Source organism: Tupaia chinensis, unplaced genomic scaffold (assembly GCF_000334495.1).
Source record: "Tupaia chinensis unplaced genomic scaffold, TupChi_1.0 Scaffold145814_1, whole genome shotgun sequence".
Taxonomy (NCBI): Eukaryota; Metazoa; Chordata; class Mammalia; order Scandentia; family Tupaiidae; genus Tupaia; species Tupaia belangeri.
The window spans coordinates 1,540,807-1,564,836 of NW_006205672.1; the positions used below are offsets into that span (position 1 = coordinate 1,540,807).

The 24,030-nt window shown below is 48.6% G+C and overlaps 3 protein-coding genes across 7 annotated transcripts in view; 1 reads left to right on the plus strand and 2 right to left on the minus strand.

Moving 5' to 3' along the window:
- The window catches only part of ANXA9 (annexin A9), a 26,321-nt gene extending 24,187 nt beyond the window's left edge, over positions 1 to 2,134 (minus strand). The window contains exon 1 of one of the 2 annotated variants that reach the window (XM_006168443.3): positions 997 to 2,134. The gene's annotated coding sequence lies outside the window, so the exon portion shown is untranslated. Of the gene's footprint in view, positions 1 to 130; positions 327 to 996 lie in introns of those variants that run through there. The other variant, XM_014584183.2, reaches the window with a different exon arrangement.
- Positions 2,135 to 4,015: 1,881 nt separating this feature from the next.
- CERS2 (ceramide synthase 2) lies at positions 4,016 to 9,401 on the plus strand. Its single transcript, XM_006168447.3, has 11 exons — positions 4,016 to 4,144; positions 5,532 to 5,705; positions 6,094 to 6,211; positions 6,337 to 6,455; positions 6,638 to 6,695; positions 6,778 to 6,828; positions 7,023 to 7,115; positions 7,800 to 7,928; positions 8,132 to 8,238; positions 8,367 to 8,520; positions 8,694 to 9,401. The coding sequence occupies exons 2-11, from the start codon at positions 5,533 to 5,535 to the stop codon at positions 8,832 to 8,834; spliced, it is 1,143 nt and encodes a 380-aa protein (XP_006168509.1). The 5' UTR covers positions 4,016 to 4,144; position 5,532; the 3' UTR covers positions 8,835 to 9,401.
- A 266-nt stretch (positions 9,402 to 9,667) lies between these two features.
- Positions 9,668 to 24,030, minus strand: part of SETDB1 (SET domain bifurcated histone lysine methyltransferase 1) — a 58,196-nt gene continuing 43,833 nt past the window's right edge. For all 4 annotated transcript variants that reach the window (XM_014584155.2, XM_027768296.1, XM_014584156.2 and 1 more), the window contains 8 exons: positions 14,602 to 14,771; positions 13,176 to 13,804; positions 12,476 to 12,504; positions 12,228 to 12,360; positions 11,804 to 11,969; positions 10,970 to 11,181; positions 10,626 to 10,714; positions 9,668 to 10,471 (listed from right to left, as the gene is read on the minus strand). In XM_014584155.2, coding sequence (XP_014439641.1) covers positions 10,354 to 10,471; positions 10,626 to 10,714; positions 10,970 to 11,181; positions 11,804 to 11,969; positions 12,228 to 12,360; positions 12,476 to 12,504; positions 13,176 to 13,804; positions 14,602 to 14,771 — 1,546 coding nt within the window. In that variant the 3' untranslated portion in view covers positions 9,668 to 10,353. The remainder of the gene's footprint in view (positions 10,472 to 10,625; positions 10,715 to 10,969; positions 11,182 to 11,803; positions 11,970 to 12,227; positions 12,361 to 12,475; positions 12,505 to 13,175; positions 13,805 to 14,601; positions 14,772 to 24,030) is intronic.

The window sequence follows — 24,030 nt, forward strand, 5'->3', positions numbered from 1 at the left end:
AGAGGAGAAACGTGGCGACCCTTGTCACGAAAGCCCCCCGCCTGGCAGGGCGCCTGCGGGGCTGCCCTGGCCGGGCCGGGTCGCGTGGCTGGAATGGAAGGGCAGGGAGGGTCTTGCCGCCGCTTCTTACCGGCTCCCCGTGCCCACCCCGGGAGGGAGGTCAGAGCGTCCATGTGCTTAACGGGAAACAGGAAGGGGTGGCTCAGCGCCGCCCCGGCCCCCCAGTTAAGGCTCCCATACCGTTATGGGGTGTGTGTCTGGGGTGAGGAGCTGCTGGTAAAACAGGCTTTCTGGGCCATGCTTACAAATTACTTGCCGGAGGCGTTGGTAAGTGGGTTAAGGGCAGGTGTGTGGCACTAACTTTTGACCTGAGTTGCGGAGTGCCTGTCTCCCCAAGCCAGGCTCCTGGCATCCAGACCTGGTCTCTGACACCTGCGTTGCCGGCGAAGAGGTCAGGGTGTTCTGAGAATCCTGCAAGGATGAGGAGCGAGCGCCTCTTCCCAGAGGTTGGAATCAGGGCTCAGCAGGCAGGCAGCCCCACTACTGTGTAGGGGTTTTGGGGAGGGGTTGCTGTCTCAGGGCAGCGTTGGGGTGACTGGGCCCAAAAGTGAGTGGCTGGCCGCACTTGTGATGGGGCTCCTGTTTGAGGATTTGTCTGCAGCCCTGTCCCTCAGGACTTTGCCCTGACCACACAGTGACCTGCACAGATTGTGTTCCAAAGAGAGAGAGCCTCGTCTCTCCTGGTACCCTCTCTGGGGCCTCTGGCTAGATTTCCCCTTGGGAGGACGGCCTCTTTCCCGTCCCTGGCCTCAGACTGCCATTTAGCGCTGACCCGGCCGCCTTTTCCACCCCTGCTGCGGGGTGTGTGTGTGTGTGTGTGTGTGTGTGTGAGTCTCATGCAGTTCTGAGGTGTGTGGGGACTTTGGCGGAATGTCCCAGACACGCTGTAGCCAGATGAGGCCTGAGGACCACGTTCTCACTGTCTGGCACACTCACCTTCCTGGGAGACTGACCTCCATGCGGGGCCTAAACCTCAGCTTGGAGCAAGTCACACCTCTGCATGGCTTCTTCCATTGCAGGCTTCTATAATAGTTCACGACCTGCTACCTGAAAAGAAAGTTTCCACCAGGGAGGACTACTCAGGACTTCTTCCACCTCTCTTCTGTAGTCCTGCAGGCTTCCATGGAAGCGGGGAGCCTGCAGCACCCTCTCTTCGTCCTTGCAGACTGACCCCTTTATATTCCTCAGTCCTCCAAATGCTGAGAGCTGGGGGACTGTTGTCACTCTGAACCCGTGAGAGTTCTTTCCTTCTGCCTTTCCTGCCTTCTGGGTCTATAAGCTCCCTCAGGACCCCTTGCCCCTTGCCACCCACCTGGGAGGGCCTGGGGTGGGCGGCAGTCAGATTTGGGCGAAGGTTGTGCTGGGTGGAGCTCCACACCAGCTCCTGGTAATCCAATGCCCATGAAATCCCTGCTCCACTGGCTGGTCTCCAGCCTGTGCCTGAGAAAGTGGCGTCTGTCTCTGAGTCAGGTGTGTGTGAGAGACAGGGAGGGAGAGGAGAGTCGCACGTCTCTTCATGTGCTGGGGGAGTACATTCTGAGTGGGACCGGATCTGGAGGTGTGCAAGGAAATCACATTACTACCTCGAGGGCCCAGGTGTCAGGAAAAGCAGGTTGAATCTTGGGCTGCAGGCATGTTTACTCGTTCTTGCCCAGCCTCTGGCTTATGGGGTCCCTGGTTGGCTTGGTATGCTGGTGCCAAGAAGCCACTGCAGGGATGTGTGAGGCCAGCTGGGAGCCTCAGTTGTCTCTCCCCCTCATGTGGAGCCAGAAGTCCTGACCCAGCTGATCTGGTGCTTCTCCCTGCTGGGCTGGGCCCTGGGGGAAGGGGAGAGGGAGGCGGGCTTCTCTGCTAATGGAAATTCAGCACGGCAGGGGAGGGCTGTGGTCACAGCTAGCCTGAAACCCAGGTGTGAGAGAGTCCCGTCCATCTGTATTTTCTGCCTTCTGACCGCCATGCTCTCTCTCCTGCCCTCCGCACTTCCCGCTTGGAGCAGAAAAAGATGCACTAGGCCAACAGGTGGCGTGGTATATAAGGTGCTGGACTCTCACATCATACCACTGCTGTTCCAATCCCAGACCCAGAAGCTCAAAAATGATGCCCAGGCGCTTGTGTGTGCCCCCAAATCTCTAGAGACTCGAGGGAGGGATTGTGGCGTGGCCATCCCCCTGGGAGTAGAGGTGATTTCTTACTTTCCCTCCCTCCTCTGATGCATGCACGGGCCCTATAATAAAAGCCTTAAAAAAAATAAAGACAATTACACTGCCTGGTGCTTGCCCTCATCTGTTCTCTGACACCTGCTCTGCCTACCTCCCCTGCTCTGCACCCATGCAGGGATAAGACTGGCACAAGACATTCCCAGGCTCCAGGAGTCCCCGAGAAGGACTCTTCTCACCTCCAGGCCCTAGCCAATCCTCTGGATCCTTAACTCCCCAAATACTCTGGCAAGAGAAATACCCCTGCCACTTTCACTGTCTGTATGCTTGGTTGGGCTCCAAGGGGCTTGACAATCAGGTACATTTCCTCACCTGCAGTCAGGCTGAGCCAAAAACCAGGTAGGAATGGGGGGGGGGTAACCCATCTAGGTGCTCTGTGTTGTTCCTTTTTTTTTGGAGAGATTTTTGCTATAGGGCACATGCACTCACCAGAAAGACAGAGAGAGACAGAGAGACAGAAAGTGAGAAATCATCCCCCGGAGGGATGGCCACGCCGCAATCCCTTCTCCTCCATTCTTCTCTCAGGATCTTGGGCACACACGCACATGCACCCGGCATGAGTTTAAGCCACTGGGTCCGGGGCTTGAACCGTAGTTGACTACATGGGAGTCCAGTGACATAGCCATTATGCCAACTGCTGGTCTTTTGTTGTTCCTTTTCTATTTAGTTTCTTACAACTTTGCTCTAGAAAAAGGTGCGTGTGTGAGGGGGAGTTCCACTGTGTGAGAATATATTTAATTTTGTTCAGTTCAAAAAGCTTCCATCTCTAACTAATTAAATATTTATTCTGGCTAAAGTGGAGGGGAAGGGGCAGTGCCCTAGGGCGCGAGGCCTAGGAGTGTTTCGCCTCTCTGTGCATGTGTGTGTGGTTGGGGGAGGAGGAGGGAGGCGGTGCTGAAGCTCTCTTATTGTCAGTGCTGCCCTCTGATTTCATCAGAGCAGTGACCAGGAGTGGGGACAAGAGGGTAAAGTCCTTGAGCTGGAATACCGACCCGTGACAGGCTGAGAGGGATTTCGCAAGTGGTGGGTGGGGGTGGAGCTGTCAGAGGAGCAGGCTGGAGGACCAGGCCAGCTCACTGTGGTCCGAAGGCTAAGTCTCCTTCCACAATGGAGGACCCTCTCTCCACTCGCTTTCCTCCCAGGCTGGGAGGAGACCGCTTTCCTCACTTGAGACCAGCCTGAGTAGCAGCCCGTCCTAGGAGGAATGACAGGCTGGAGCCTGGAAAAGAGTGCCCTATCACTCTGCTGGCATTCACTGCCGAGCCCTGGGACGGCCAGGTATCACCGACCCCTCAGGGCCATCGTGCTGCTTCTCTCAGCTCCAAGCAGCTGCCGTCCCCCACGAGCCACAGCCTGTTCCCTCTCGGGGCATCCAGGTGGTCACCCACCCAGTTCCTCTCTGTAGCAGAAACAGGGTGGTGGGAGGAGGAGGCGTATGGCAGCAGCTCTTTCCAACAGTATGGGGGGATTTGTGATGGCTGTTCCTGCAGACTGGGATTTGGTTCTCTGGGTGGGGCTTTATAAGAAGAACTGTTGGGGACCACCAGATAGCATAATGCTTACATTGCTGGACTCTCATATGGTCAACCATGGTCAACCCCGGTCCTGGCAGCTTGAAACTCACGCCGGGTACGTGCGTGCATGCCCCAAATCCCAAGAGGAGAGAGGAGAAGGGATTGCAGTATGGCCATCCCCCCTTGGTGGTGATTTCTCACTTTCTGTCTCTCCAGGAGGCACACATGCCCTATAGCAAAAATAAAAGAATAGTTCTTGGCCAGACTCCGTGGTGGGCAGGACTACAGTGGAGCACCCCACTCGGCTGACTGCGTTCAGAGCTCCGGCCCGGTGGTCAGCCTGGACCGTGCGGGGTGTGTGTGTGCACATGGGTTCCTGAGCAGCTGGAAGGCAGGGGAGGGAGGAGGGCCCATGCATGACCAGACCCTGTTGGGGGTGTCTGTCTGTCTCTGTCTTGTGTACTATCATGAATAAAAATAGAACAAAGAGGACTAGCAGGTGGCATGTTGGTTAAGGTGGCTGGATCCCACTTGGTCAAGTGCGTGGTTCGAGTCTGGGACCCAGTGGTTTGAAAATCACACTGGGTGCATGTGCACACATGCATGGCCAAAATCCTGAGAGGAGAACCGAGGAGAAAGGATAGTAGGGTGGTCAGCCCATCTCACTTTCCCTCTGTCTTCTGTAAGTGCACACACCCTGTGGCAAAAATCCAATTTAAAAAAGAAAGAATAAAGAAAAGAAATGATCTTTCCCCTGGCAGCTCACACACAGGTCTCTGCCTCGTGCGTGGGGACTGGAGGGCTGGGCGCCTTGTGTGCAGTAGTTTGATGTCCATGATTGTTCCAGAGTTCAGCATCACTTAGGGACATCATTTTGTTTTACTCTAGACTCTGAATTTTTCCTTAGGGACCTACTGCCCCGCTGGGTTCTAGGGAAAGGGGATAGGGGTTTGTGTGAGCCCTGTAGGTTTTTGTTTTTGAGAGATTTTTGCTATGGGGCACATGTGCTTGCTGGAGAAAGAGAGACAGAGAGACAGAGAGAAATCGTCTCCCAGGGAGGATGGCCACGCCGCAGTCCCTTCTCTATTCTCCTCTTGAGGTCTTGGGCATGCACGCATGGACATGCACCTGGTGTGAGTTTTAAGCTGCCAGGTCCGGGACTCGAACTGTGGTCGACTACATGGGAGTCCAGTGATGTAACCATTATGTCATGTGCTTGTTCGGAGCCTTGTAAAGTTTACGCCTTTCTCCTACCTCCACCCAGGGAAGCTTCTAGCCCCAGGCCACATAGCCAGGACCAGAATCCAGGGCTGATTCCAGCCCCTGTTCCTTTGATACACCACTGGAACCTTTACTCACTCTTCCCTTCCCCAAGCTGCCCCTCCTTTTTTTTTGGAGAGGTTTTTGCTATAGGGTGCGGGTACTCGCCAGAAAGACAGAGACAGGGAGACAGAAAGCAAGAAATCAACCCCCAGGGGGGTGGCCCCACCGCAATCCCTTCTCATTCTTTTCTCGGGAAATCCCCCCCCAGGGGGGTGGCCACACCGCAATCCCTTCTCATTCTTTTCTCGGGATCTTGGGCACGCATGCACACGTGCCTGGCATGAGTTTTAAGCCACCGGGTCTGGGACGCGAACTGCCGTCAACTACATGGGAGTCCAGCGACGTAGCCATTATGCCATCTGCTGGTTTCCCAAGCCGCCCCCTCTTGATGCCCTCTGCCTTCCCCCTCCTCACTCAGGATGCTCCAGACCTTGTATGATTACTTCTGGTGGGAGCGGCTGTGGCTGCCCGTGAACCTAACCTGGGCTGATCTAGAAGACCGAGATGGACGTGTCTACGCCAAAGCCTCGGACCTCTACATCACGCTACCCCTGGCCTTGCTCTTCCTCGTCATCCGATACTTCTTCGAGCTGTGAGCATTCCAGCCACCCCGAGCCTTCCCCGCTGCCAGTTTCTCTCGTTTCATTAGCCCCGGACCCTAGTCTTCTGGCTACCCAGGTCACTGCCCACTGTGCACCCCCACCCCTGAAGGCACCATTGTCTTCCTGAGGGCTCGGCACCCTCAGGCCCTTTCTTCAATGGTCATTTGTTCTCGCCCTCCACCCGCCACCCTCCCTGGCTGCTCGTGAACACAGGCAGCTTTGTCAGCCAAGGGAACCCAGGAGGCTAGAGGAAAGGGGGTTGCCTGGGAACTGGGGAAACTGAGGCCCAGGAGAGTTGCCTGCACTTGCCGTCCTTCCCCCTCCTGGCCTAGAGGCTGAGAAGTCATGAGAGCCAGACCCGTCTATACCCTTCCCCAGCTACGTGGCCACACCGCTGGCCGCTCTCCTCAACGTGAAGGAGAAGACTCGGCTGCGCGCACCTCCCAACGCCACCTTGGAGCACTTCTACCTGACCAGTGGCAAGCAGCCCAAGCAGGTATGAGCTGCAGGCTGCTCGGCTCTGGGAGGTACTGAGGCCAGGGGAGAGGGTTCAGATTTTACTGGGCGAGGGGGCTGTGGGGTTCTGGAGCTGAGGCTGACAGGCTTCTTCACTCCACCTAGGCCGAGGTAGAGCGCTTGTCCCGGCAGAGCGGGCTCTCCAGCCGCCAGGTAGAGCGCTGGTTCCGCCGCCGCCGCAACCATGACCGGCCCAGTCTCCTCAAGAAGTTTCGAGAAGCCAGGTGGGGGAGGTTGGGGCACAAGAGGCTGGGAGGCAGAGGAAGGTCTGTTTTGTCTTACTGGGAGGGGTGAGTGCTGAATTCATGGTATCTTGAGAAAATACCTGGAGGCTGCTGGCCATCTGCCACCCTCTTAGGTAGTTGTCTGGGGATTATCAGCCACAATCCTACATTGCCTCTTCCAGCTGGAGATTCACTTTTTACCTGATTGCCTTCATTGCTGGCATGGCCGTCATTGTGGATGTGAGTGGGGACTGCTGGGTGAGGTGGGTGAGGCCACAGAATTATGTCCCTCCTTTTGCAATCTCCCACCCTCTCTCTGCAGAAACCCTGGTTCTATGACATGAAGAAGGTTTGGGAGGGCTATCCCATTCAGGTATGGCTTAGGTACTGCCCCCTACTTATATGGGGTCGGGCTGACACAGGCACACCTTGTGGAGATGGTGCGTGGAACACAGGGCAGAGGGACGCGGGTCCTGGGGTAGAGGCTAGGCCTGGGGAGGAGGAACCCTTGGTCTAGCTCTCTGGTTAGCTGCAGTGGCCTCACCGCGCCCTTCCCTCCCCTCCCAGAGCATCATCCCGTCCCAGTACTGGTACTACATGATTGAACTGTCCTTCTACTGGTCTCTGCTCTTCAGCATCGCCTCTGACGTCAAGAGGAAGGTGGGTGGGACCAGCAGTTGGCGTAATGGCTATGTTGCTGGACTCTCATGTAGCTGACCGTGGTTCGCGTCCCGGACCCGGTGGCTTAAAACTCATGCCAGGCGCGTGTGCGTGCATGCCCAGGATCCGGAGAGGAGAATGGAGGAGAAGGGATTGCAGCATGGCCATCCCCCCGGGGGGTGATTTCTCGCTTTCTGTCTCTCTCTGTCTGGCGAGCGCACACGCCCTATATAGTCGACCGCGGTTTGCGTCCTGGATCCAGTGGCTTAAACTCATGCTGGTTGCGTGTGCGTGCGTGCCCAGGATTCCGAGAGGAGAATGGCGTGTGCGGCGTGGCCATCCCCCTGGGGGGAGATTTCTCGTTTTCTGTCTCTCTGTCTCTCTCTGTCTGTCTGGTGAGTGCATACGCCCTATAGCAAAAAAAAAAAAAAAAAAAAAAAAAAAAAAAAAAAAACCCCCCCCCCCCAAAAAAAAAAAAAAAAAAAAAAAAAAAAAGAGGAAGGTGGGCAAAGGGTCAAGCCTCAGAGCCAGAGCGAGGCCCTGGAATGAACAGCCTCTCCTTTGGTTTCTGGGTGCTTTGGGTGGGCTACTGGGATATGGAGAACCAGAGGTGAGTGGGAGGAAGACAGTCGTTGCGGCTGAGTAACAGGCACAAGTCCCCTGGAGCCTGCATCTTTTCTGCAGGACTTCAAGGAACAGATCATCCACCACGTGGCCACCATCATCCTCATCAGCTTCTCCTGGTTTGCCAATTACGTCCGAGCGGGAACTCTCATCATGGCTCTGCATGACTCTTCCGACTACCTGCTGGAGGTTAGGCTTCCTCAAACCTAGAGACCCCAGTGCAGGTCCTTCTTCCCCTTTGCCTTTTTTTTGGGGTGGTGGTGATGGTGATGGTGGTGACACTCCTGAGAATAAAGGGGGGACATAAAGCCAGTGCTGCTAACTGGAGTGTACCGATGAATGTACGTGGGAGAGTCAGGAGCCGTGGTGATGGACGGGGACTATCTGTGCAGTCAGCCAAGATGTTTAACTATGCGGGATGGAAAAACACCTGCAACAACATCTTCATCGTCTTCGCCGTTGTTTTCATCATCACCCGACTGGTCATCCTGCCCTTCTGGTGAGTAGGTGGCCAGGCCACACTCTGTCAAGAATCAGAGAGTCCTGCCTCTCTTCCCTCACGTGTCTGCCCTCCACCCTCGCCCTCTCGTGTCTCTGCTGACAGTCGTTTCTTCCCGGAACCCCCAGGATCCTGCACTGCACCCTGGTGTACCCCCTGGAGCTCTATCCGGCCTTCTTTGGCTATTACTTCTTCAACTCCATGATGGGAGTGCTACAGCTGCTGCACATCTTCTGGGCCTACCTCATTCTGCGCATGGCCCACAAGTTCATAACTGGAAAGGTGAAGGCCCTATCATTTTAGAGACCTACTCTCTAGGGCTCCCCCAACTCTTATGCCAGCCACCCTCTAAAAAACTGCCGTGGGGCCCTGGGCATAGCAGGAATATACCCTCGGAAAGAGACATCCTTAGGGGTTTGAGGATATCCCTAATCCTTCTTATCCCTTTTCCACAGCTGGTGGAGGATGAACGCAGTGACCGGGAAGAAACAGAGAGCTCAGAGGGGGAGGAGACTGCTGCTGGGGGAGGAGCAAAGAGCCGGCCCTTAGCCAACGGTCACCCCATCCTCAATAACAACCATCATAAGAATGACTGAACCATTGTCCCAGCTGCCTCCCAGATTAACGCAGCAAGCCAAGGAACCACCCCACCCACCGTATAGGGTCACTTTAAGCGCTGGGGAGATAGGAGAAAGCTTCTCTAGAAGCTTTCTAGAATTTGCTTCTCTGTCACCCAGTTGCCTTTAAACCAAATTCTAACTGGCCTATCCCCAGGTAGTGGGGAGGTTGGTTATGTCCTTTGTCAGAGGGGGAATGGTCTAACTTTCCTCTCTATCCTCAAAGTTATTTCTGTTGCTTTTGAGACCCTGCCTCAGTCCCAGCAGTGGGGGTTAAAACTCACATTCCTTATTCTTCAGAATCTGGCCCTCACTGCTTGCCTTCGACTCCCTGGCCCTCAGAGCCGGGGCCGTGCCTTACTGTCCTATCTGTGGGCCTCACTCTGCCAAAGCCGGACCAAGGCTCACCTTCTAAGCTCCCTAACTTGGGCCAGAAACCAAAGCTGAGCTTTTAACTTTTTCCCTCCTAAGACACAGATGAATTGAGTGTAGGAGGGTACACATGACCCCTACCCTACCTCTGCCACAAGGTCGAGGCTGTCCTGGGGACTGCTCAGAGGGCCTTTCTTTGTGCCCCTTCTCTGCCTGCCGTCCCTGTAGCCACGGGTCCAAGATCTTACTGCCTCCTTTCTTTGGCCTCTTCCCCTTCCTCTTCTCTTCAGCTAGGTTAGCTGGTTTGGAGTAGAATGGGGCAACTAGTTCTAATTTTTATTTATTAAACATTCGGGGTTTTAATTTTAAAGCCAGAATTACAACTCGTACCTGGCATTTCAGAAGAGGGACCATTTCAGACCAAAATGTACTGTTAATGGTTTTTTTTTTTAATTAAAATATATTAAAGATTAAATAAAACATGGCAACAAGTGTCAAGACTATTAGGAAAAGAGATGGGGGATCAACTAAATAAACTAAGATAGTCTTTCTTATGCTTTCCTTGTAGTTAACATTTTCTTCGTAAAATTTCATTCGGCAAATGAGAAAACAGGAAGGTGGAGAAAGTACATCAGCGACAGCTGCGGGCTGGGGAGGGCGGTGGAACAGATCTCACCCTGAAAGATCTAGAGCGGGGATGTGGGGGCTGTGAGAGAGGTCAAATCAGGATCTTAGTTTTACCGTCTTGTTTAAAAGACTTTCATGAATAATACAAACCGGGATAGTACACAGCCCCTAATCCAGAAACAAAGTCTGTTAGAAGCATGAACACTAGAACAATGTGGGAGGGGGGATGAGCAACAGAAGGGCTGAGGGGATGGCGGGCCTCGGTTAGAGCGGTAATCTCTTCCCACCCCCTACGGCTTTAGGAGGTGGAAAAGGGACCCTGCCCGCTAGCACCACATTAGAAGAGAGTTCCCAATCCAGAGGACCATGCCCCATCTATCAGGAACTGGGAGAGAGTACAGACCAGAGACCTGGGGTCAGAGTTCAACAGCCAGGAAGACCCAGTCCCTGATGAAAGGGCAGTTCAAATGTGTTTGAAGGTCAGGAAGAAGGGTGTACTCTAAAGGAGACGACCTCTGCATTCGATGGCTCCACAGCAGCAGAGCAGCTCCTTGCCTTCCACACTGCCCACCTCGTAGTTGTAGTCCCAGGTAAGTTCTGTCCCAGCCCGGATTCTCCTGAAGAGGAAGAAAAGGACGGCATGTGTGACGACAGCAGATAACCCAGGCACCTGGGGTTACGAGGCGTGCAGGTGGGGCTGCATCAGATGGAGGGGGAGCCCACGGTCCTTGCCCCTCTCCCCAGTCCGCCCCTCTCCTGACACCCTCTTACTTGCTGGCAAAAAAGGCCACCCAGGGGAAGCGAAGATCATGAGTGTCCACGAAGACATTCTGGACAAACAGGTTGGGGCTGCAGCTGTGCTGTAGGTTTAAGGACAAGATCAAATAAGAACCAGGGAAACAGAATTTGGCTTGGAGTGAGAGAAGAAAAATGAAACCATCTGACCCTCCCCATTATAGCAGAGATGTTTTGAAAAAAAACTAGGACTTCAAGATCCTTTGAGATCAAGAATTTCTAACAAGGAGAGGTGGGTTTATATAACGTGTTAGAGGAACCAGAAATGTGAGGAGTGTGGGATAATCCAGTATCTTGAGGTGGAAGGGAAGGAACCTTACGTTGAGGTAGCGGCCCAGGTTGCCTTCAAGCTTGGCATCGATGATGTAGCAAGACTCCTCGCCATCGTAGAACTGGCGTGTGTTCTTACGAACAGGTGCACTCTCCCCCTTGTCCACAGAGGCCATGTTGGTTGATTTAATGGCGATCCCATGGGTTGACTTAAGAGCAAAGCCTCGGGTTGATTTGACTGCCACTTGGCGCTTCATTGGACCTGCACAGGATGGAGAATGGGATCAGGACCCACCCCAACTCCTAACTAGATGTTCTACAGTTTCTTTTTCTTTGAGAGGTTTTTGTTATAGGGCACATGTGCTTGCTGGAGAGACAGAGAGATAGAATGTGAGAAATCAATCCCCACAGGGGATGACCACACCACAATCCCTTCTCTTCCATTTTTCTCTCAGGATTTTAGGAACCCATGCACATGCCCCTGGCATGAGTTTCAAGCCACTGGGTCCAGGATTCCAAATGCCATCGGCCATGTGAGATTCCAGAGCCTTAACCACTAGGTCACCTGCTGGCCCTACTCACTTTTTCTGCATACATTGCAGCTCAGGAATACCAGTATGCTGGGACTCAGGCAAATATTTTAAGTGAGTTTTTTCAAGTAGACCAGATCGATTGGATAAAGAGCCAAGGGAAGAGCAGGGAACTGGAAAGGAGAGCAAGTGGACTTGTCACGCAGTACTGACATTCAGTGTGGTATTTGGGAGCCGACCCAGAGATGCTTCAACTCTTAGGATCTAAATTTTACCCCCTACTTCTTTAGCTTTCTTAAGAAATGCCCTATTTCCCTACTGTTTCTTATCACTCTCAACATTTTTCCAGACTACCAGACATATTCTTCTTGTCCTCAAAGTCATCCCCTTCAGAGCCAGAGGAGATGGTCTGGATGTCGTCACTGTCCACCGCTGTGGCTGAAGTCTGACCAGCAGTGGGCTTTCGGCTGGTCCCACTTTCCCCCTCACTTTCTGTGCTGCTGGACAGTGTCAGGACATCCTGGAAAAGAGCAGTAAATGGGAAGCATCTCTAGTTTCTCATTCGTAACTATGGTTTGGCAGGATGGGGCTGAGACTAGCCAAAGGAAGATTAGAGATGATGAAAGAAAGTGAGGCAGGAAGTCAAGGCTGGAGAAGTGAGAAAAGACCTAAGAGTAATTACAGTGAAGGACTTAGATGAGGTGAGGATGTTCCATGGGCCTTCACTTAGACTCTAGACAGGAAAGCCGGCCGAGGCCAGCTGGAAGAGGTCACTCACATCAGTGGTGGACTGAGCAGAGGCCAGGAGTCGTCGGCTCTGATGCATAACGGTTTTACTGGGTGGGCGGCGAAGTCCTTCAGGCTTCACTGGAGAAGGATTGTAGCCATAATTTCGAGAAATTTCAGTAACTCTGATGAGAGAGGAAGGAATGAGAGGGAGTCAGGTTATTGGCTATTTCTTCGGTTTCGTTCAGAGGCTTGGAAAAAAAGCAGATTTGAAAACAGGTTAGAGAGGCAAGCACTTACACTGACATTTTGTTTCGGTCATCAGGATCCTGGAAAAGAGCAAATGAAGGGTTAGGTGTATCCGTGGTTCATGAGGACAAACCCAATAATGAGACTTCATTTCAAATGGCCTCTGAACACGACATTAGCCAGTGAGAAGTGTACCATCTACAGCGGGTGGGAGTGGGGAAATCATGCTGTAACTCGACAGAAACAATCTCATTCTCATCACTGGACCCCTGGGACAGGGCCCTGAATTCTTCCCAACAATGGAACATAAAATCCAAGGAAGCCTCCGTAAGCGGAGTCCTACATGGATGACGGCGGTTCTACCTCCTGCTCCCGTGGGAAGTTCAACATTATCGAAGACATACTTACAAGTAATTCTTGTTCCTCTATGTTAGTATAAGGATGTAGGTAACTTGAAACAGTAATAATATAAAATGATAATCCTCTGCTTTGAATGAATTAGAATAGTCCATCCCTAGCAAGAAGATTTTAAAACAATCTGCTTCTTTAAACAGACATTGAGAGGGCGTCGTGGCGCCCGCCCTATGGTAAACAGACACTGAGAATATGCTGGGTAGAAGCGGGGTAATCAGGTTGCCACAGAGATGCCCAGAAATACACTACAATCTACATAAAAAGCCAGGATGTGACTGCATTAAGTTAGTTACTGCACTAAAGTTCAAAACCAATGCTGTCTTCTGCCACCACTTACCTCTTTCTTGGTCTGCTTGATGTCTCCCTCATCCTTGATGCCCAGTCCTGAGGTAGAGGCCTTCTCTGTCTCCCCTCGCCCTCCCCCAGGCCGGCCATCTCCACCTTCGCTAGTCTTAAAGGATGAACGGCTATCAGAGTCTGCAAAACCACCTTCACTGACACTGTTGCAGCTCAACCATGAGGCCACCTTGTTCTTGGGTGTCTCTTCGGAGGAAGGTGGATTACAACCACCTACAGGGATAGAGGGAGGGCCAGGAATATGTGGGGGCCCGAGGTCCGGGGGGCGGGAATCCTTGGAAGCTGTCTCAGAAAGTCCATTCTCCTTCTGGCCCCGAGTCTGCCTCCGGGTAGCGTAGCTGCGCCATACTGAGCTGGTGCTGAAGTCCTCGTCCTTACAGAAGTTATCGTCCGAGCTATCGTCATTGGACTCTTCAGGGTCCTCCGTGCCACTGTTGCCATCTTCTTGGTCCTTCAAGTCTACCCCACTGCTGTCAGAAGAACAGGGGGCATCACTCTCATATCCTTCCTTGAAGTTCTCCACACTCTCGATATGGTCCAGATTTGCAAAGTACTCATCACCCATTTCAAGGCCTTCCTTGTCTGCAAAGTCATCTGTCAGGATTTTGCCTGAGAATGAAGAGAAATAAAGGCCTTTAGGGTTATGGGGGCCTTTTACAAACAGTAAGGTTCATTCCATCTAATACCCAGTCGGCCAGCCCGGAGTCAAAATGCCGCCCGCCCTTAATGATATCTTCCTTGTGTTTTTACTGTGAAAGTATAGAGAAGCTTACTGGAGATTTTAACCTTGCCTTTTATACCTTCCCATTTCTTCCTCTCTATAAAAAGAGTTGTCAGCTATGCTAAAAGATCTCTGGGTAGTGTGGGATGATGTGAGAGAAATGGTACACTCTCTCTCACTGTGAATGTCCTCTGAAACATCACCAGGTCCCAAATTTCACCTCGCCCTTTTTACTCATCAGGGTATGTGAGCTTTCCAGAGAAAGAGAGGGAGGGAGAGGGGGAGGGAGGAAGTACTTGCTGAAGGGGTATGGTCTTGTTTCAACCCCCTCCTCCATTTCTCCATCCTGTCAGGATTTGGGGCGTATGTGCACACACACCTGGGGAGCCTCTCAAGTTCCTGTACTCCTTCCTGCACTCCAGTCATGTGGGCCCAGCTTCCCTTACCCACGAGGCTATAGAGCCAGCCCCAAACCTTGTCCCTTTTCACTCCAGTCTTTTTGAAGCACTTTTGTCTCTCTCTGGCCCACCAAGACCAGCAGATCATTCATCATGTCCTTTCAAGAGGAAATCCCTAGCCTGTACTCCTAGTTCACCCTTAGTATTTTATTCTTATGCTAATTTGTCTCTGGTTGAATTCCCCGCCATGCCCCAACCTCAGGAGAACCTTACATATCATTACCAACCTGCATAAATACAAACGAAAGAGCCTTTGGCAATGTCATCTAAACAGCGGATCCCCCAGCCCTTGTTCTGGGTCTTGAATAGCTGGAGCCGAACCTGCAGTCCGTGCTGCACCAACCGGTTCGTGCACATGTTTGGGTCGCATTTGCACCGCTTGTTACACTCATATACCCTGGGAGGGATTTAGAATAAAAATCAGCCGTGATGTGATCAATACGACACCAGAAATCCACAAAACTTGTACAATTCTTAAAGCTATCACCACTTATAATGTGTCACGGATAAAGACTTAAAAATTAGATAATGATTTAAGTGAGCAGGCTTATTGGACCATGCTCTCTGTTCACTTGGGAATATAGCTCTAGGAAGTGATTCAAAAGGGAAAAGTGATTTATAAAGATGCTTATAGCAATATAGTTTGTAGCACCAAATGCCAAAATTCCTAACACTCGCAGAAAAGCTAAGCAAACTATGAATACATGAACTATGATTTCAGAGCCATTAAATAAGCATATAGCCTGTATCAATTTACTGAAATAAATGCATACAATAAAGGTATGGGGGAAAAAAAGCCAGAAGCCAATAAACAGGCAAGGAAAGGTAGTAAAGAGACAGGAGAAAATGACACTAATATTGAGGGATTCTTTTTTTTTGGGGGGGGGTGTTGGGAGGTAAAGTTGATTTTCTTTATTCATTCAATAAACGTTTACTAAACTAAGAGCTGTGCTATACAGCAGGACTACAACACAAGAAAGATAATAATTCCTATCCTCAAGAGTTCATATTCTGTCTAATTTAAGAATTTCACAACTTAGGAGCCAGCAAGTGGCATGGTAGTTAACAGCACTGGATTACCACATGGCCGACCACAGTTCGATCTGGCAGCTTGCTTTCTCCTTTTCCCTTTCTCTCTCTGGTCAAATTAAAAAACAGTAACGACAAATGGAATTAAATAAATCAATAAATCTTTAAAAAAGAATTTAACTTAATTAAAAAAATATTTAACTTTATTTATTATTTTCCAGTTTGATCAGAGAGAGAAAGAGAGGAAAAGTAAGAAAGCAAGCCACCAGGTACAGGACTCAAACTGTGGTCAGTCACGTGGGCATCCAGTGCCTTTAACCACCACGCCACCTGCTGGCCCCATTTTCTTTTCTCTCTCTTTATTTATTTTTTTTTTGAGAGATTTTTGCTATAGGGCGCATGTGTTCGTCTGTCAAAAGGAGAGAGACAGAGAGACAGAAAGCAAGAAATCACCCCCCAAGGGGGATGGCCACGCCGCAATCCCTTCTTCTCTGTTCTCTCAGGATCTTGGGCACACATGAACACACACTGGAGTGGTGAATTTAAGCTGCTGAGTTCAGGACCCAAACCTCGGTTGACTACGTGGTAGTCCAGCGATGTAACCATCATGCCATCTGCTGGTCCTCCCAACAACTTAATTATTTTCAAAATAAACTATTAGACAGAGGGTTCTAGCAAATACACTGATTAAAAATAACATAATTATGTTTTTTTTTTTTTTTAAACTGCAGTTGTTTCAATGTTTCTGCTCTATTTGCTCAGTGTTAAGATTTTACTTCTTGGGACCAACAGGTGGTGTAATGGCTATGTTGCTGGACTCCCATGTAGTCAACCATCCTGGGCCTGGTGGCTTGAACTCATGCCAGGAGCATCGTGTGCATGCCCAAGATCCTGAGAGGAGAATGGAGAAGAGGTTGTGGCGTGGCCATCCCTCTTGGGGAGGTGATTTCTCAATTTCTGTCTCTCTGTCTTTCTGGTGAGCACACGTGCCCTATAGCAAAAACCTCTCAAAAAAAAAAAAAAATTTTTACTCCTTTTGGGACCAGCAGATGGAGTAATGGTTATGTCACTGGACTCCCACGTAGTCAGCTGCAATTCAAGCCCCAGACCCAATGGCTTAAATTTCACACTGAGCATGTATGCATGTGTGCCCAAATCCAGAGAGAAGAATGGAAGAGAAGGGATTGTGATGTGGCCATCCCCACTGGGGGGTGATTCTCGCTTTCTGTCTCTGTTTTTTCTCTCTGTCTCTCTGGTGAGTGCATGCACTGTAGGGCAAACAAAACAAAACTTTACAAGATAAAAAGATTTTTCTTTCTTTTTCTTTTTTAAATAATTATTTCAGGGCGAGCAGGTGGTACAGTGGTTGGAGGCACTGGACTCCCACATGGCTGACTGCAGTTTGAGTCCTGGACCTGGTGGCTTGCTTTCTCACTTTCCCTTTCTTTCTCTCTCTCTGATCAAATTGAAAATAACAACAACAAATGGAATTAAATAAATAAATATTAAAAAATAATTATTTCATTTTACTTATTGCTATTATTTTTCTCAATTTGCTACAGGGCACGTATGCTCACTAGAAGGAGACAGAGAAAGTGAGTAAATGAGTGAGTAAGCTACCAGGTCCGGGCACTTGAACTGTGGTGGGCCATGTGGAAGTCCAGCACCTCAACTACCATGCCACCTGCTGGCGCCAGATTTTACTTCTTATATTCCTAGTATGTAATTTTAAAAAAACCCAACAATTTAGGAGCCAGCAGGTGGCATGGTAGTTGGGGTGCTGGACTTCCACATGGCTGTCTGTGGTTCAAGTCCTGAACCTTGCAGGTTGCTCTCTCACTCCCCCCGCCTCTCTGGTCAAACTAAAAAGTAATGACAATAAATAAAATCAAACAAATAATAATTAAAAAAAAAAAAAAAAAAAAAAAAAAAAAAAAAAAAAAAAGAAGAAAGGGAATTTCAACAAGACTTAGAGGCTGGACCAGCTAGAGTTTTTGAAAATAAGTCAGGCCATGTCAAAAGTTGTGTGTTCCCTCCCCATCATTGAAGAAGTTTACGCAAGGACTATGCGGACCATTTAGGGGGCTGGTACAGGACCATGATTTCAAATTAATGTTCATAAGATCCTGTACTGAATTTGTATTTCATTTATATTTTTAAGAAAGATTTTTTAAGGATTAGTTTATTTAACTTTACTTATTTATTTATTTTCTTATTTTAATTTGACCAGAGAGAGAGAAAGTTAGAAAGCAAGCCTCCAGGTCTGGGACTCGAACCATGGTTGGTCATGTGGGAGTCCATTGTCCTTAACCACCACACCATCTGCTGGCCCTGTATGTAAAAACATTTTTTAAAATGCATTTCTTTTTTTTTTAAATAATAATTTTATTTACTTTATTTATTTATTTAAATTTGACCAGAGTGGGACAGAGCACGAGAGAGAGCGAGCAAGGGAGAAAAAGAGAAACAAGCAGCCAGGTCTGGGACTAAACTGTGGTTGGTCATATGGGAGTCCAGCACCCTTAATGCCACCTGTCGCCCCTACCACCATGTAAATTTAAGGAGACATTTACTTTAGGAAGGATGACAATAGTACAATTAGTTGATTAATGACATTAGTCATATTCTTCTGGATAATAATGCTAAGAGCAACTTCTATTTATCGAACACACTCTGTGTGTTTAGTATTAAGCGAATGCTTTACATATACTGTGTTAGTCTATCCTCACAGCAGCAGCCCTGTAAGAGTGTTTAACTTAGGGACCAGTACGTGGCATGGTGATTAAGGGCACTGAACTCCCACATGGCGAACTATGGTTCAAGTCCTGGACCTGGTAACTTGCTCTCTCTCTCTCTCTTTGTCCCTCTCTGGTCAAATTAAAATAAATAGTTAAATAAAAGTATTCTTTTTTTAAAAATTTATTTTATTTATTTTTTATTTTTTTTTAAATAAAAGTATTCTTTAAAAAATGTTTAACTTCAAAAAAAAAACTACTAAAGCATAATACACACGGAGAAGTACACATGTAAGTCTACAGCGCAATGATTTTTGTAAACTATCATACCACATTATCAGCATTAGATCAAGAAGTAACTGTGGGGACCCGCAGAAGACGTAATGATTACATTGCTGGACTTCCATGTAGTCGACTGTGGTTCTGAGTCCTCAACCCAGAGGCTTAAGACTCATGCTGGGTGGCATGTGGGGTGTGTGTGCATGTCTGCCCAAAAATCCCAAAAGGAGAATTGTAGAGAAGGGACTGCAGCATTGCAATCCTTCCTGGGGGGATTTCTCGCTTTCTGTCTCTCTGGCTCTCTCTGTCTTCTGTCTCTCTGGCTAGTGCACACACCCTATAAAAAAACTCTTAAAAAAAAAAAAAAAAAGTTGGGAACAGCAGGTGGCATGGTACTTAAGGTGCTGGACATTCCCACATGGCTGACCATGGTTCAAGTCCCCGGACCTGGCGGCTTGCTTTCTCACTTTCCCGCTCTCTCTCGCTCTGGTCAAATTAAAAATAAACAAATGAATAAATACAATTAATAAATAATTTTTTAAAAAAGTAACTGTGTTAGGTCCCTTAATATCCTGCAGGAATATGGGGCTCGGGTGTTCATGTTAACACCCTCTGTTGTAGTTGATAAAACAGAATCATCTCAGAAGGGGTAGGGTCAGAATTTGAACTCAGGTCCAATCACCACCACCTAAGACCTTTACAGTTGGCACGCTGAGAATTATTTATTTAGTCCACAAAATTTGAGTGGTTGCTATGCGCCAGGCACTTGGTAAATTAACTGCTGGTGAAACAATGGTGAGAAGACAGGGAGACAGATAAGGCTCCTGACCTCCTTGAGATTACAGTGTAATGGAAAAGAATAAAAACATGGCAACCGGGACCAGCAGATGGTGTAATGGTTATGGTGTTGGATTCCTATGTAGTTGGGCGTGTGCATGCGTGTTGAAAATCCCAGGAGGAGAAGGGATTATGGCATGGCCATCCTCCCTGCCTGGGGGGTGATTTCTCACTTCCTGTTTGTCTGTCTGTCTCTGTCTCTCTGGCAAGTGCAAGCACCTTAGAGCAGAAATCTAAAAAAAAAAAAAAACAGGGGCTGGCAGGGGTGGCAGGTGGAGTGGTGGTTAAAGGCACTGGATTCCTACATGGTCAACTCCAGTTCAAGTTCTAGACCTGGTGGCTTGCTTTCTGGTTTTCCCTTTCTTTCTCTGTCTCTCTCTCTTTCTCATCAAATTAAGAAATAATAACAACAAATAGAATTAAATAAATAACTCTAAGAAAAAAAACCCAAAACAGGGGCTGGCAGCTGGCATGGTGGTTAAGGGTGCTGGACTCCCACATAGCCAACCAACCATGGTTCAAGTCCTGAACCTGGTGGCTTACTTTCTCACCTTCCCTCTCTCTTTCTCTCACTCTGTCCCTGTCTGGTTAAATTTAAATAAATAAAGTTAAAAAAAGAAAAAGGGCAACCAAAAAGCTGATTATAAATGTTAAAGAACATCAAACAGGGTGCTCAATGCAAGAATTAAGAGGGTGAAAATGATTTTGGTTTTAGAGTAACCAGGCAAAGTCTCTCTCTAAGGAGTCGACACAAGTTGAAGGCTCAAGGTTAAAGAAGATAGTCACACAAAAACAGTGGAAGGAAGGATGCCAAGAAGAAGGCACAGTGTGTACAAAGGTCCCAGAGGTAGCTGGAAAACAGAGTGAACTGGATCCAGGAACTGGATATATCAGTGTGGCTGCAACGACTCTGGAGGCAGAGCAATAGGAAAGGGCCAAAGAATATAGTGTTTCTTAAGGGAAGGTTAAGAGAATAAAATCCAAAGTGCAGTGGGAAGCTTCTGGAGTCATATAAGCAAGGGAGTGACATGTTTCTTGTGGCTATTTGAAAATATTTTTATGAAACATTTCAAACATGTAAAAAACATTTAATAAACACTGACAGAGACTAACGGGCATTATCAAATCTAAAAATTGCTATAAGATTTGGGATCTTGTTTATAATTATAACATAAATGGTACGGTAATGCACCCTTTTGCTTTTTTTAAGACAGATTTTTGTTATAGGTCGTGTGCGCTCGCAAGAGAGAGACAGACAGAAAGCGAGAAACCATTCCCTGCCAAGCTGCAATCCCTTCTCCTTCATTCTCCTCTTGGGATTTTGGACATGCAAGCACATGTGCCCAGCATGAATTTTTTTTTTTTTTGAGAGGTTTTTGCTATAGGATATATGGGCTCACCAGACAGACAGAGACAGAGAGACAGAAAGCGAGAAATCACCCCCCAAGGGGGATGGCCATGTCACAATCCCTTCTCCTCCATTTTCCTCTTGGGATCTTGGGCATGGATACACAAACGCCTGGCGTGAGTTTAAGTCACCAGGTCTGAGACTCGAACCGCGGTCGACTACATGGGAGTCCAGTGACATAGCCATTACACCAACTGCTGGTCCCAGCCCAGTGGGAATTTTAAGGCCGGGTCCAGGACTTGAACTCTAGCCAACTACAGGGGAATCCAGTGACATAACCACTACGCCATCTACTGGTCCCCAGTAATGCAACTTAATAGCTGTTTTCCTTTGCTTAGTTTTCTATGCAGTCTGTACAAACTCATCCCCCCAGTCACCCCAGTAATCCCAATCTCCCCTGAAGACGCTCAGATCTGGAAGGCTCTCCATCAGACCCATTTGCTGGGGACACTGCTGCTGCAGCCACCTGACCTGCTCTGGCACGGCTGTCCGTTGCACCGGGCACGTGGTATTAGCCTGGAAGTCCCTTCACTTCACTATGGCCTAGGGGATTCCCTGCACTCTGCTTCTGAGTTACTGATAGATCCTCTTGCCTCTTGGACTATATTCCTCCCTTTTCCTTGGTATTTCCCCTCATTTTGCTAAACATTTCCAGTAACTTTCTGAGATGGAAAATAATAGAAAACGGAGGTACTGCATGTTTAAATAGTGTCTTTTGCCTTTTTTTTTTTTTTTTGGAGAGGTTTTCGCTATAGGGCGCGTGCGCTCGCCAGACAGGCAGAGAGAGACATAGAGACAGAAAGCGGGAAATCACCCCCCAGGGGGGATGGTCAAGCCACAATCCCTTCTCCTCCGTTCTCCTCTCGGGATCTTAGGCACGCACGCACACGCGCCCGGCGTGAGTTTTAAGCCACCGGGTCCGGGACGCGAACCGCGGTCGACTACGTGGGAGTCTAGTGACATAGCCATTACGCTAACTGCTGGTTCCCTCTTTTGCCTATCTTAATGCTTAATTAACAGTCTGAGTTTTACAAATTATTTTTTTAAAGAATTATTTTTATAAATAATTATTTTCCTAACAATTATTTTATTTAACTTTTAATGTTTATTTATTTATTTATTTTAATTTGACCAGAGAGGGACAGATGAGAGAGAAAGGGAAAGTGAGAAAGCAAGCTGCCAGGTCTAGGACTGGAACCGTGGTTGGCCATGTGGGATTCCAGCGCCCTTAACCACTGTACCACCTGCCAACACCTAAAGAATTAATTTTATTATCATTGCCCTTCAATTTGACAAGAGAGAGATTTAGAGAGAGAGAATGCGAGAATGAGAAAGCAAGCCGTCAGGACTGGGACTCAAACCACAGTTGGCCATATGGGAACCCAGTGCATCAACCACCACAAGTTTTAAACTCTAGGCTGGAGAGCCAGCTGGTGGCATGGTGGTTAAGGTAGCTGGACTTGGCAATTTGAAAAGCACACTGAACACATACATATGCCTGCCCAAAATCCTGAAAGAAGGGAGAAATGGAGAAGGGATTGCAGCATGACCTCATCCTCCATAGAGGGGTACTTTCTCACTTTCTGCCCCTCTCTGGCAGGCACACACACTCTCTAGAAAAGTTTTAAAAAATTCTAAGTTGGAAATAATTTCACCTTAGAATTCTGTATAGTTAGACCTTAGAATTCCGTATAGTTGGGACCAGCAGATGGCATAATGGTTATGTTGCTGGACTCTCACAGTCAACTGCAGTTCAAATCCCAGACCTGGTGGCTAAAAACTCATGCCAGGTGTGTGTGCACCCAAAATCCCCAGAGGAGAAGGGACTATGGCATGGCCATCTCCCCAGGAGGTGATTTCTTGCTTTCTGTCTGTCTCTCTGGTGAGTGCACATGTCCTATAGCAAAACTCTCTCTCTTTTTTTAAGAGAGAGAGAGAGAGGAAAAAAAAAGAATTCTGTATAGTTGGGACCAGCAGATGGCGTAATGGTAGATTTCTGTAATGGTAGAAATCTGTAGATTACTCAATAGTCACCAGCTTCTAGCATTATTTTAGGAAGGCTAAAGTCACTTCAGTCTTTGCTGTTTTGTTTATTGATAGAGGTGTGTGGGCTCACCAGAGAGAGAGAACAGCTCCCACGATCATGTTGAAATCCCTTCTCCTCCATTCCGTCATGATTTAGGGCATGCATGCACACATACCTGGTGTTTTTCAGGTTGCTGGGCAGGCATCCAAACTGTGGTTGGTCAATGTGGGATCCAGCTCCCTGCACACAGCACACAGCCACTGTGCTACTGGACTGGACCAAGCCTTATTATTTGGTGTGGTTTTCTCTAGAAGCTTTTAGGATTTTCTTTGTCCTCAGTGTTCTAACATTTCATAATAATCATGTCCTTTAGTGGGGATCTAGTTTTATCCATCACGCTAGGACCAGATTGGCCCTTACAATTTGGAAACACATACGCTTCATTTATGAAACATTTTTTGAATTATTTCATTCATGGTTTTCTCCTCTCCTCTAGGAGCAATAGGTTTATCAGCCTACATGTTCATATACACCAGCTTACCATGCTGTATCCCACTCTTTAACTGTCCCTCTCTTTCCTTGACCTGTCCTCATTCTGACATGCTGGCTACTCTCCTCTGCCCAACCTCTAAACATTGGGGCACCCAAAGCTTACTCCTTGGGCTCCTTCACTATAGTCAACAATCACTTCACACTAACACATTCAGGCTTTAAATATTACTCTTGTGCTGATAATTCTTAAATCTTTATGCTCAGTCCTCATACTTCAGAAATCCAACTACCTTATTTCTTTTTATTTTAATAGACCATAGATTATTTTATTAATTTTTTTTTGGAGAGGTTTCTGCTATAGGGCATGTGTGCTTGCCAGACAGACAGACAGAGACAGGAAGATAGAAAGTGAGAGATCACCCCCCAGGGGGGATGGCCGTGCAGTAATCCCTTCTCCTCCCTTGCCCTCTCAAGATCTTGGGCATGCATGTACATGTGCCCGGCATGATTTTAAGTCACCGGGTCTGGGACGCAGTCAGCAATATGGGAGTTCAGCGACACAGCCATTACTCTAACTGCTGGTCCCGAATAGTTTATTTTATTTTTTTATAGACCACAGATTAGTTTATTTTTTTATTTTTTATTTTTTTTTTTTTGGAGAGATTTTTCACTGTAGGGCGTGTGCGCTCGCCAGACAGACAGAGAGAGACATAGAGACAGAAAGCGAGAAATCACCCCCCAGGGGGGATGGTCACGCCGCAATCCCTTCTCCTCCATTCTCCTCTCGGGATCTTGGGCACGCACGCACACGCGCCCGGCGTGAGTTTTAAGCCACCGGGTCCGGGACACG